The following is a 13,283-nucleotide window of genomic DNA, read 5'->3' on the forward strand; positions in this document are numbered from 1 at the left end:
ATCTTGGAAACAAACGATAATATCTCCTACTGCAGTTACAGTACGGCATTGTTCAGAAATTATTGATTTACAATCAATTCGGTCATTCAGCAAGTTGTGATGTAGGTACAACTGCAGTGACCACAGACTTTATATCTCAAGTAGATATAGAATTATAGATGCATATAAATTCTGAGTATGAAATCTATCAGTATAAATTTATGATTTCCGACAATCACCGTCAGAAATATTATACTTCGCCAGAGGGGTGAGCAAATTTAGGTCCGGACCGGAAAAAAGACCGGACCGGACCATTTGGTCTGGACCAAACCCGGACAGAATTATTTTGGTCCGGAAAAATTTCGCCTTTCAAAATCCTAATTGATGTTGCAACTCTTCCTAGTTCTTAAAGATTCACATATTTCAGTAAACTTACAAAATTTCCTCGAGCAAAAAGGAAAGGAATGATATCATGCCTAAACTATCGCTCCTTATAACTTTATGATTTTATCAGCTGATGTCTTTTATTGAGAAGTGCTTACCTTCTTAGGCCTCGACATAAATGGTGATATAATGTTCCAAGAAAACCTCATGCCTGTATTCCACCCCTTATAGTTGCATGAACACTCGGTAAAAGCCACGCTTGTATTACAAGTAATGTTACGGTTCAGAACTTCAAACTATGGATCGCAACACAAATGTGTTCTGGAAATAACAGAACCACTGAAGAAGATCTTTATCTGCACCAATCACTACCGTATACCAACCAAAACGAGCTTCATACTAGATTCTTGGGAGGCGGAGATAAAGAATTTGGTATAAACGGAAAATTTCTCATTACGAATGAACAAAAATTACATGTCGTGCGACAGACCAGAACATTCGACAAGAACCTATATTTTGCTATATCCCCCCACACAACTCATGAAAAGATATTCAAATGGAAACAAAAAGAAAGATAAAAAGGACTATATATGACAATGAGAGTGACTCGGAGGGGGCAAAAAAAATTATCATGTTTAAACTTCCTTGTTAAACTGCTGTACCGTGCTACTGATCTCTTCGTCTTCTGGAAGGGAAGACAAACTTCAAATTGTAGAATTGTAGGAGACCACATTCCAAGTCCCCTTATTCTGATCAATCCCAGCTATCTTCCATTTTTGTCCAAAATGGTTGTGTGATAAGAGGGCTTCTTCTACAGTTGCATCATGCCTACAAGAAAATTGACCGCTTATTCGATAGTTTATGTGCAATCCCTGCAAACTTTCCACAGATCTAACATGTTTTGTGCAATATATAGCGCAAATTGCAATTTGTGTTAAAGTGTGTTATAGTAGATACTAATTGCATGTCCTGACTCTCAAGTCGCAACTATACCTCATCGTTCAAAACTTCCCAATATCAATAAAATGCTTAGCTTGAGGTTCGTTTTGGAGAGATTTCAAACTCCAATTATCAAGGACAACTTTAGTGCCCTTAAAGGTTGGGGTTGAACAATATCATACTTTGGTCACCAGGTCTGAAAATCGATCCACTGCGGTGACCTAAACTATACGATAGTTACCGTTTATCTAACTTGGTGATCTATTTAAGCATAATGAAGTGTGTGTATATTAACATCAATTAAGATGAGTGATTAACTTATGTTTACACTTTACACCAGAAAAAATAATAATAAAAAAAAAAATAATAACACTCATCCATACAATTGAAAGCGCTTGTGATTCAAAATTGAATTTTATTCTGGAAAACATATCACCAGTGAAAATCGCTAAAGCTCAGGGAACCCAGGTGAAATTTTAAAACATGATGGTAAACTGAATCAACTCAAACTTCAGGACACCAAAGTGACATTTTTCCTTTCTTTTATTTTTAGTCTCTACTTTTCGGGGATTTTGAACTTTCCTCAAATACTTACGACAGAGACTGAACTTAAATGCAAGATTTGACAATTTCAGCAGACAAAGCTACAAGAAAAGCCACTTACAGGAGAACCGGGTATCAAGAGGAGGACGACAGCAAGGAAATACAAAAATACGGAAATAGCAACACCAGCAATAAAATTATGCAGCAAACGCCGGTTATCCTTTGTGGGGATGAATGCAGTTTTGAGCACATTTGTCAGCTCAAAGAGCCGGTGGGAAAGCTGCCAGAAGCAAGAAAGATTAGTATGTTATATATTTATATGTAGCTGCAAAATGAAGACTATGCAAAAGCAGCAGTCGTTTGTTTACCAAGACGTAAATGGCAGTTGTGAGCATGAAGTTCAACATAGGATACTCTGGAATTAGACATAAAAGCCATTTGGGTTGTCCATTGGGGGTGTTTGTTCTGCACGTAAGCACGTTATATCGCATGTTAGTACGACTAACATACTATAGCATTGTACTTGGCAACAAAAAGAAATACTCCAATAATTATTAGCAAGCTACAGGCAGCTAAAGTTTGATAACCCGTTTAACTTCTCCAAATAAATTTATATGTCAACATAATGATTGGTTATGAACTTATGGTCAATTTATCATGTCTCGGATCTACAATCAGATATCGATTCAAACATTTCAGATCGTTATCGGGTTTGTTTCTCGTTTGCAATGCTCGGATCAAGTGCCTAGCTTAAAGACTCTTTTCCAAATATGCCCAATTTAACACCAGAGAATATCTAAGAGGGCGGGATTTACATTTTCACCAGGATGGAAGAAGTCACAGGCATAGCATTTACAATTAATGATCACCAATCTACCCTTTTAAACACTAATCGAAAAACCTAATTCTCATAGTTCATTGGTTTACTGACAGTAGGCATTTTCTGATTATTCTGTTTTGTGTTTACAGATAGTGAGACCTAAAGGGTTATATTCCATGAACAACTCTCTTCATCTCTTCTCCCTCCAAAAAAAAAAAAAAAAAACACTAAGGGTGTGTTTGGATAGCAAAAGTGGAGGGAAAGGGAGGGGAGGGGGAAGAAGGGAAGGGAAAGGGAGAGAAGGGAAGGGAAGGGGGAATGGAGTGTGGTTGTTTGGATACAATTTCCCTCCAAATCTTGCCTATTGTGGAGAGATTTTGATTAGGCTTAGAGGAGGGAAATTGGATCCCTCCAAATCTCTCCCCCTCCATTTCCCTCCACCCTCATTTGCTATCCAAACAAGGGATTTCAAATTCCCTACTCTCCCTCCCTTTCTTTTCTCTCCAAATCCTTCAATCCAAACACACCCTAAAGTAGAATCGAGACAAGGAGAAAACAATTCAGCTGAACTTGAACCAAATGCCGAATGTTAGGATATCAGCAGGAAAAACAAAAAACAAATACCTTAGCCATATGTGAAACTGAGATATGTAAGTCTCCAGCGTAATCTTCCCAAGCCATCTGGTTAAAATGCAGAAAAATCATAAACAACAGGACTTGAGCCATCTTGGTTACATTAGATCATCAATTCATCCTAAAGATCAAGAAAGACTTACGCGAAGAGAGTCAAAGAGAAATTCCGTATATGTTGTGTGCAATTACGTAAGCATATATACACACTGCAGCAAGTTGAGCAAGTAAAGTTTTAGAGACTGGAACTAAATATAAAATAAGTTGAAATAACAAATATAGACAAATTCCCAACTTAAAGTTGACCTTCATAACTGAAGGAAGAGAGATAAATAAGAGGCAGATAACCATACGTTATCGGAATCCAAGATGTGTATGGATGTAACTTGTTGTATGAAATTTTGTCCAGCTTGTAGATGTATTCATACCAAAGATACCCAACCTGAAGTGACAAAAAACGATTTAACATAACCTAAGTAACTATCTAACTGCTCCAACCAGCGACAGAATTATGCAACTCACTGTTATCGCAACAGCAACTACTCCAGTTTTTATTGTGTTTCTCCTCTTTGGTTCAGTTTCCTCTAATTTTTCCATCATTTTCTCAACCTGCAAAAGATATTAGACTTAGACCATAAAGTTGTTGTATTTAAGAAGATATTAATCATCCAATAATGGTTTTGTAGAGAGTTACATTAGGGTGATAGTAAGCATAAATCATCCCAATGATCCATATATAACGATCAAGCCCAGATCTGAAATGCCATTCGTGTAATCGAGGAAGATCAGGTTTTGCAGGATCAGAGTAACCTGTGTAAGAAAAGAAATTGCTGTCGTAAAAGCAGCTCATCAAAGAAAAACAGGTATCCAACATATGTACTATACAAGTCATCTTTACAAAAATAACATGTGGCTGGATCGAGATGCTACTTACCTAGAAGGAATGCAAGAGGACTCCAGATAAGGTCAAATACCCCAGGGACTTCCCACATTAGTATAACCACCAAGAAGCAAGCGACAAACTTTGCTGCCATGACAGATGGCACTTCATTGTATTTACTAAATATACCAAGAGCTCCATACACCATAAGAGTGAAAAGTGTATGCATTGGACAAATGTAGTAGAGCATATAGTCATTATTTAGAACAATGCAGGCAAAAGCAACAAAGAAATTCAGCCGCCACATCATCTGCATGAAGACATTTTGCAAATAAGCTTCAGAAAAAAATTCACTGTACAAGCCCCAAAGAAACCCTGAAATATCATATTTCTTACTTGTGCAAAGCGGGCCACGCTAAAGTCTTTTCTTATGTAGTAGTAGGAGAAGTTGCCAAATCCAGTCATCCAAACATATGCAGCAATGAACACACGTATAGCATTGTATATCTCGGTGGCAGCAAAATAATGATACATCAGGAAAAGAACCTGCCAACAAGAGAAGCATGTTAGTGTTAATGGCAGCTATAGAACAAAGTGCCAATGACAAAGCTACCTCAGGATGGAATATTGGGTAATAGAAGAGAAAATAATGATGAAGATGGAAAAAGTGGTGGATTGTGGTGGTAGAGGAGGGTGTTGGGGGGGAGGAGGATATGTAATAAACAAGAGCTACGAAAGGCAAGGGTACAATAAAAGAACTTGGAGAATACAATATGGAAACTGCATAGCACTGTGCCTCATTAGCTGCACATTATGCACAAGCTGCACAACGCTGATCTGTCTTGATGTTTTTTGAGTTTATCATGGAAAATAAATGCACACAGCAGAGCTACTGTAGATAGTACTTGCCTGCATCCAACCTTTCCATTCCTCAGTCTGGTGCCGATTTAAGTATAGTATAGCTTTACCAGAAAAGACTGATTTGTCTTGATGTTTCTTGAGTGAAGTCATTGCTGAGACGATTATTAGAATGGCGTACAGAAACAGGAACAGATCACGATTGTAGTTCTGCCAAAAATAGCCAAGGGATAAATTTAGCATCTATAACAGTGACAATCTTGCTAGCATTAGAACTGTTAAAGATTGCACTTATGTTTACAAGGACAATAGTCTCCAACTACTTTAATTGTCGAAAATAAAAATAAAAAATAGTGTCCAACTACAAAAATCCACACCTGATAAACCTATACTGTCATATGTCATTTAATATTGGCTTAAAGAAATGGAAATTTTTTACCACAAAAATCCCAAGTCTAATGCCATTAAATTTGTCAAAAAAAAACTGAAAGATTTATAAAAATTACGAGAAAGATTAATCAAACTTATAAAAATGAGAAAGACTGGAAAATATTTCTAATGGTTTTTCAAAGAAATCAACAGACTGCTGACATCTTCAAACGTGGGTACACAAGAGGATAAATGATCGTAACTTGGGAGTAATTTGGCAATATGACAACTTGGAAGTAATAGCTTAAAGAGCAGACAAAGTTGGGATTATAGTAAGCAATTTTCCAAAAAGAAAAGTCCACCAAAATGTATTGCATGAAGGATGCTTTCTAAATTCCTCTTAACACACAAAGTTTGACCTTCGAAGATGATGGTGCATGATGAATGCTTTCTAAATCCCCCAAAAATAGCCCTCTGGCAATCTTGAGTGTCTTATGACCATAACTATGCAACTCGTATGAATTTTAAGAGATTCCAAAATGAAATATGCAAGTCTTGCATATATTCAGTGATTTTGATAACGAAATTGAACTTTCATAAATTACCTTCAAAAAGCCTATTAATATAGGTCATACGATAAGGAAGATACTCATACACATTAATGGGCAACCTACTCAGTTGTGCGCTTTCTAAGCATCAAAGCATACTTCTATAAATTTCTTCATCTTGTCCAAAGCTAAAGCAGACAATAACATGTTGGTCGAGTTGGAAGGTGAAATGATGTTATTTTTACACAAATAAAAATTAAAGATCGAGTGTTAAGAATACTATCTTGCAGATACAAATACAAAACATAGAGGAATAACTTACAGGTGACGGTGATTTAGGCGTGTAGCAAGCACAAAAAAAAAAAGAAAAAAAAAAAAAAGAGGGAAGATTAAAAAAAACCTTGGTAGAGTCTCCAAGCAGATTTGTGCGATCACATATGTAAAAATATGCTGTTATTATTCCAAACTCAGCCCTATAAGGAATGTGTCGTTATAAGTTAGAACTTCAAAGGTAGAAGACAGGCAAAAAAGAGGGAAAAGTGAAAATAATGCATTGACAAGTTATGCACCAACGGGCTAGTGAGAAGTATTAGACGGTAGAAAATAGCTTACATTGCTCTTAAAATTAGCCGATTCTCCATCAAAAAGGGTTCATCCATTGTCACAAACCTAAATCACCAGCAGGGTGGTGAGAAATAAATAGCGTGACATTATTAAATAAGTTGAAAATGCAGAATATGAGGAAGTTACCTAGTTAAGTTAGACTTCATGGATGAAGAAGAGAACTTTGGTGAAGCTGCTTTTGAAAGGCCCCCTTCCAGAAGTACTGCACGATCTTCTTCCTTTGCAACGTCATTTCCCAACTCAACAAGATTACTATCCGAATGGCTGGCATTTGAGGGTCACAGATTCATTTAGAAATTCAAAGTGTAATAATACTTAATATCAGATGGTTGACTCATTTAAAAGTGTGGAAATTAAATACTGGTGCACTAGTAATAGATTTTTTTTCCCCCAAGACAAACTGAAAATATTTCTGTTATCAAACTTTATGCTGATGCAGCTTTTGTAAGGAATTCGAGAAAATATCCACAAACAACAAACAAGCATAACACAGTTACCAAACGCCTCTAACAAATAGATAGATAAGAAAACAGAGAAAAAAAGACAATTGGAATCCAGAACAGAATGCATGCAAGCATACATCCTTATGAGTTATAGAGATCAGGGATGCTACATCAATCAGGAAAGGAACCAAAAAAACGGCAAATGGCAAAAAACAAAGTTATAAGATGACTTCCAAGCAGTATGTGTACTTAGCTTTAAAAAAATTGTTCACTCAAGTTACAAAATTCTAAGGTGATCTACGAGAATGTTATAGTACGTTTTAATTTCTATGTCTGAACGCCGTCACATCAGAATCAAAAATAGAATGATGCAGCAATATAATTTCCACCAAAAGTGCAAGACTTTGTTGATTCTTGGTACATCTAATATAGGCTATTGCTGCATCTTTTGGCAGCCATTTCACAGCTTGCATGACAAGTATTTGCATCAAATCAAATTCATCAGTGGTCAAAGGTTTCCCGAGGATAGTCTTGGGCAGAATTCAACAAAACTCTGTGATTGGTTTGAAAGCTCAACGGACTGTGTGCTTTTGTCTACATGCCTGATGACATTTTGAAGCTGACTTAAGCACACACTAGATGTTTATCGTTCCTATATCCCGGTACATGATAATTCCGAGCAATGGGCTTCATGTGACTTTATTGCCATTATGTTTCCATGTCCCCACTCCTTAATGAAACTAACATAGGGGTATAGCTTCACTTATGATGATGAATGTTCAACAGCAAAAATCCTTTTCATGTGACCTATTAATTCACCCATCAAATAAAAGTCCCCTTAATTAAATTGATCAATTCATCTAACTATCCCTTGACCATCTTGTTTCTGAAAGTCACCCCTAAGTACCCACAGCAGAGATGAAATAGAATGCAACCAAGTCCCATTATAAATATGAGAAGGACCTTTGCATATACCCCAAAGCAATCCTATACCACTCGACTGTTAACAGGCTAACATGGACAAGTCAAAGAACCGTGAAACACTACTCCTATTTCAGTTACCCAGTATGGGAAAACAGCGCCTCAATCTAACATTTGAAGCAGCAAGCAACAGTATCAAAATCTCAATAGAACCAAATAGTAACATATTACATCACTGAAAATCTTACTTCAGAAGTTACCCATTTTTTTTTTACTTGCACTGCTTTTTAGAAGGCAACTGCTATAGAAATATCAAAATCAAAATTGCAATGTTAATAAAGAAAAGAGGTATAATGCAAAATAGTGGTGAAATAACATGCACGACATAGGACCAACCATGCATTGCCTAATGCAAACTCAAATCTCAAAAAACAAATGCAGGAAAGTATTAAAATGAAGCTAGAAAGACATGATTTTGCCTACTATGCATTGCCTACAACGATAAACAAACATTAAACGGTCGATCAGAAAATCTATCAGAACTTAAATGAAATCTAGAGCAAATATTTAATTAAGATTCATTTTATTCGCAGAAGTGTTTACAATACTTGCACCATTATATCTTTTAAAAGAATTGGACTCACACTTTAGAATGAGAAGAGGACCTTTTGTACTCCAAAATCTCCGCATATACCCAAGCAACAAGTGTTGGAATAAAGCCAAGTAGAAAAGAAACCTGCGTGCAATACAAACAGATAACAAAACTCATTAAGTAAGAAACTTTTTTCCCCGGGGATGGCAGGGAATACAGGAGCTAATTTGCAACAATTTGAGCTCAAACTGGTAAAACTTAAAATGCAGTTCCGCGCATGGAAAAAAAAATTAAGGCCTCCGTGAACTTGTTTTTAGCTAAATCCGAATAAATTGCCTGTTTTCAAATGATATTATTTATTTCTTAAAAGACAAAATTACATAGTTACACAAGAAAGCCAAAAAAAAAAATCAGTGCTTAACAGATTTAATAAAACTAAGGCTCATTGCCCCGTAGAGTCTGAGTGTTTACTGATGTTATGCTCCAGACATATTTCACTGAGTTGAGGAGATTATTGTACAAAGAGAGACATGTACAACTAACTGGTTCACTTCAGCCCACGGACCCACAATATAATCACAGTAAAAACCCTTTCTGGTTATTTTATACAGAAGCAGTCTCGGACAAAAGTTCTCATGTCTTGTACTCTGCAGGCGATAAAGTTCTCATTCCAGAATTCAGAATTTTGACAAGTCTAACCTATACGTCAATTTCAATCTCGAAGAACTGTATCGTCATCAACTCCAATTGAAATTTTAGAAAATAAAACTTCGTACAAATTTTGATGGACAATGGCTAATAAGGAAAACAATTTTTAAACCCAAGTTTGACTCTGTTTAGATCCTCAGCGCAAGCGCTTAGTAAGCTAAGCAAGCTACCTAATTGTAATAAAAACGGAGAAAATAACGACATTGACTACTCGCTCTTAATAGTATTCCCACTACATATTGAAGCAGCAGTCACATCTTCCCTAAACTAAGTACGGAGTACTAAGTACCACTGCCCTGGCTATGTCTAAGACTCCAATTTCCAAATTCTTGCACACTGATAATGACTAATGAACGATTCGATCTAATATATCAGAATTGCACTGGTAAATGAAATTTATGAATTTTTACTTGAAAATTTTCAAACAATTCTCGGAGTTAATCAATTAATTCACTGCAAAAATTTCCGACTCGTATCTTAACATCATAACTTCAAATCCCGACTCCGCCACTAATAATTAACAACGCATGTCATCATCATCAACAACAATCAGATCTACAAAGCAAATGTAACAATTCATGAACTAAATCAAATGCCGAAAAAAATCATACCTGTCCGGCCGTAACCGGCCCAGAATTCACCTCCATTGTAAATCTCGCAACTTAATCAATCAACTCACTCCACACTAATCAATCAAAAACAATCAAAACACATAATTAAAAACACTAAATCATAGATCACAACTAAAATCAAATCAAATCAAATCACAATACGATTATGAATGAATTACCTGATGAAAAACGGAAATGATCGAAGTAACTAGAACATAGTGAAAGAAAAACAAGAGTCAAAAGAAGCAATTATAGAAAGAGATCTATTGCTTAAAGAATAATGAAAATGTCGGAAGAAACGTCAATTTCAATTGCAATGGAGGTTAATTGAAGCAAAATAGTATAGTATAGTATTTTTAGTATGGCGTAGAGTTTGGTAATGTCGGTTTGTTGGAGTTTTGCTTTCTTTGTTTTAATGGCGGAAAATGAAATCGCGAGAGAGAGAGATATAATATGAAGGTGTGAGGTGGTGGTTAGTGTGTAATAATAATTGGGGTTGATGTAATAATGCAATAACACGGTTTTCTTAGTTTGTTGATTGATGAATTTGATGATTAATTTATTTAATTTAGGGATCGAGGAAGTAATTCAAGTAAAACATGATGAGATTTATAATGATTGGGAAATTTCTGGGTCGGTGGATATCAAATTGCAAATGGGTCGATGGGATAAGGATAAGTCAGGTCACGTCGGGTCAGGTGATGTCAGTTTACGTTTGTAAGCATTTAGGTCGGATTATAATATTTACGTTTCGGCTCACTCTCCCGGCTGTTGTTATAAAGTTATTTAGATATAACAGTTAATACGTGACGATATACATTTGAGTTGGTTCAGATAAGATCGGGTCAATATGGGTTACGGACTTACGTACGGCTTCTTAGACCTGGCAAAATTGACTCGACTCGAACTTGGCTTACTATAGGCTATAGTGAGGACTTGAGCTTGAAACAAACCCGATATGACCCGACCGGAATGTTTACAGTTTACTATCCCAAAGTGATCGGTATCCTACATATCCGAAAATTGACCTAAGCTGAAATGGCCTGACCCTACACGATATGATACATTATTTCAAACCCGAATTAACCTGACCCAGTTGCCAAGTCTAGGTTATGGGACACATTTAGGTCTTATGTTCCAATGCAGTCAATTCTCCTATATTAATATGTAGATTTCAATAGTAAAAAAGAAAAAATGATTTTAACAGTGAATGTAAGATGACTGTACGGATAATTAATCATATTTGATAATGTTATCTGACTACTTATCTCATTTTCAATTTGGAAGATAGGTTATTTTTTTTACAATAATAGATACATGTGTCTTATAAAACAGTCATATTTATTTTAAATTAATGTTATCTCATTTTATTAGTCCCTAATTATTCTATATTTGTTTCTACTATTTTGTTTACTGCATTCTAATGGGTGTATGGTAAATAATAGATTGGTGAGATTTCAGCATATTTAAGACTTTTAGCATGTTTGACTTAACAATCTACTAAATCACGTGTTTGCTAAATAGCATATTAAATCCGTAAATTGAGCTTCAATCTACTGTTTTCCAATATGCTGGTAGATTGTAAAAAATGAATCTATCTATAATTTACACATGTATACAATAATGTATTAACCTAAATCCGCTAATTACAAAACACTTCTACTAAATCTGCTAATTGTAATATACGAAGTACTAGACAAACATGTCAATCAAATATGTCATTGTAATCTGCTTGACCAATATACTTCTGCTAATTATATATAATCTGCTGAGTACCAAACATAGCCTAAATTTAAGATCGATGTTAAACAAGAACTTGCAGTAACGTGCGCAGTTGGCTTTAGTGTTGATCAAAGCGTCTTGCTTGTTACGGGCTTAGCCCGTCACAAGCTGAAGACCTCTCACAAAAAGGGTGAGGGGACAAGGTGGGGCACCCCCATATGCTTCCCACTCACCTCTGAATAAGTATTTTGTGAGAGAAAATGGTATCCGTCACCAGTGGCGGACCCAGACATTTTAGAATGGGAGTGCACACTTTGAAAGAAAAAAAACGAACAATAAACAAAATGATTAAATATTAAACTACACCATCGTCTTAATTATATACTCACCCCGTCTCAATCATTTGTTTACCTTTGATTAAAATTACTCTTTCAAGGAATAAAAGAGGCAAACAAATGATTAGGACGACCGAAATAGTAAACAATTAGTACTAAAAATTTAAACCAATCCGACTAGATTTCATGTTCTCAAAACGTTTCGACGATACATCTTAATCACTTATTTACCCATAAAAAACTTTTTCTATATATGTAACTATAAATTGCTTTAAGATTGGATTACTCATGCTATTCCTTAACTTGTTCTTCACAAATATTTTCAATCAATTATTCATTGTGAGAAGATAACAAAGGAGAAAATGATGAAAAGCTTTATGTGCCTTTCTTTGCGAATATAAACAAGTCTCTAAATTGTTCATTACTCTAAAATAAACCATAATAAAACTGAAATTAGGGGTCTATAATTTTTATTAACATTTTCCAAATCACAAATAGAATATCAACAATCAAAACTTAAGTCGAAAAACATTCATAGAATTAATTCATCAAAGAGAATTTCAAATGAATAATTTAAATTACAAAATTGGGAAGAGGGAAGAATTTATAAATTAGAGATAGGTGTAATTGGGAGGAGGGAAGAATTTAGAAATTAGAGATAGGGCAAGGGGCGCAGGGGATTGAGGGGAGTAGTGAAAATTTGCAAAAAAAATAAAAATAAAAACAAACAAACAAACTTGTGTGAGCAAGGGGAATCGAACCCGCGTACTCAGCCAGAGAAGCCCCGCCTTTAACCGCTGAGACACTTACATTATAACGCTCACTATGACTCGAGAGTTTTATATATTCCTGACCCTTATTTAAAAAAAAAAAATATACGGCAATCAAGGGTGCGCACGTGGGGTGCTGTGCGCACCCCTAGGTCCGCCGCTATCCGTCACAAACTTGTGACGGATATCGCCCGTCTTCAATGAGATTTAGTGTTGATTTTGTTATGATTTGGTTATGCTGTGAGTCTCTGACTTATTGTTGTGCTTTTTTTGTGTATAATTATGTGTTAATATCACTTCTATCAATTAGTCTTGCTGAAGACGGGTCGGAGCAAGAGACGGATAATGTCACTCACAAAACGGATATGGGGGACAAGGTGGGGGCAGCCCCATGTGCTTCCCTCTCTCCTCTATTTGGGTCATTTATGAGAGAAAATGGTATCCGTCACTCTAAAGTGACGGATACGTGCCGTCACAAATGAGATTTTGTGCACTTCTATACTACTCGTACTCTATAGTACTAGTTGACCATAGATGTGTCACTAGTCTACCTTTAGCCTCCTTTATTGATTTTAGAAGTATATTTTTGGCAAATTTCCACCATTTG

General features: G+C 35.8%; 1 protein-coding gene across 2 annotated transcripts; it reads right to left on the minus strand.

Annotated features, from left to right (window-relative positions):
• Positions 1-791: 791 nt before the first annotated feature.
• On the minus strand, positions 792-10,439 carry LOC141592791 (protein REDUCED WALL ACETYLATION 3-like). Of its 2 annotated transcripts, none has more exons than XM_074413620.1 (17): positions 10,029-10,439; positions 9,850-9,923; positions 8,604-8,674; positions 6,701-6,838; positions 6,563-6,619; positions 6,351-6,423; positions 5,085-5,243; positions 4,572-4,721; positions 4,230-4,485; positions 3,990-4,105; positions 3,818-3,904; positions 3,649-3,737; positions 3,442-3,504; positions 3,290-3,346; positions 2,214-2,310; positions 1,967-2,125; positions 792-1,191 (listed from the first exon to the last, which is right to left on the minus strand). In XM_074413620.1, exons 2-17 carry the CDS (start codon positions 9,883-9,885, stop codon positions 1,186-1,188), a joined length of 1,614 nt encoding a protein of 537 aa, XP_074269721.1. In that variant the 5' UTR covers positions 9,886-9,923; positions 10,029-10,439; the 3' UTR covers positions 792-1,185. The 2 variants fall into 2 exon arrangements, with proteins under 2 accessions (XP_074269721.1, XP_074269720.1); XM_074413619.1 differs by having other exon boundaries at positions 8,583-8,674.
• Positions 10,440-13,283: the final 2,844 nt, after the last annotated feature.

Source organism: Silene latifolia, chromosome 7 (genome assembly GCF_048544455.1).
Source record: "Silene latifolia isolate original U9 population chromosome 7, ASM4854445v1, whole genome shotgun sequence".
In the NCBI taxonomy this organism is placed as follows: Eukaryota; Viridiplantae; Streptophyta; class Magnoliopsida; order Caryophyllales; family Caryophyllaceae; genus Silene; species Silene latifolia.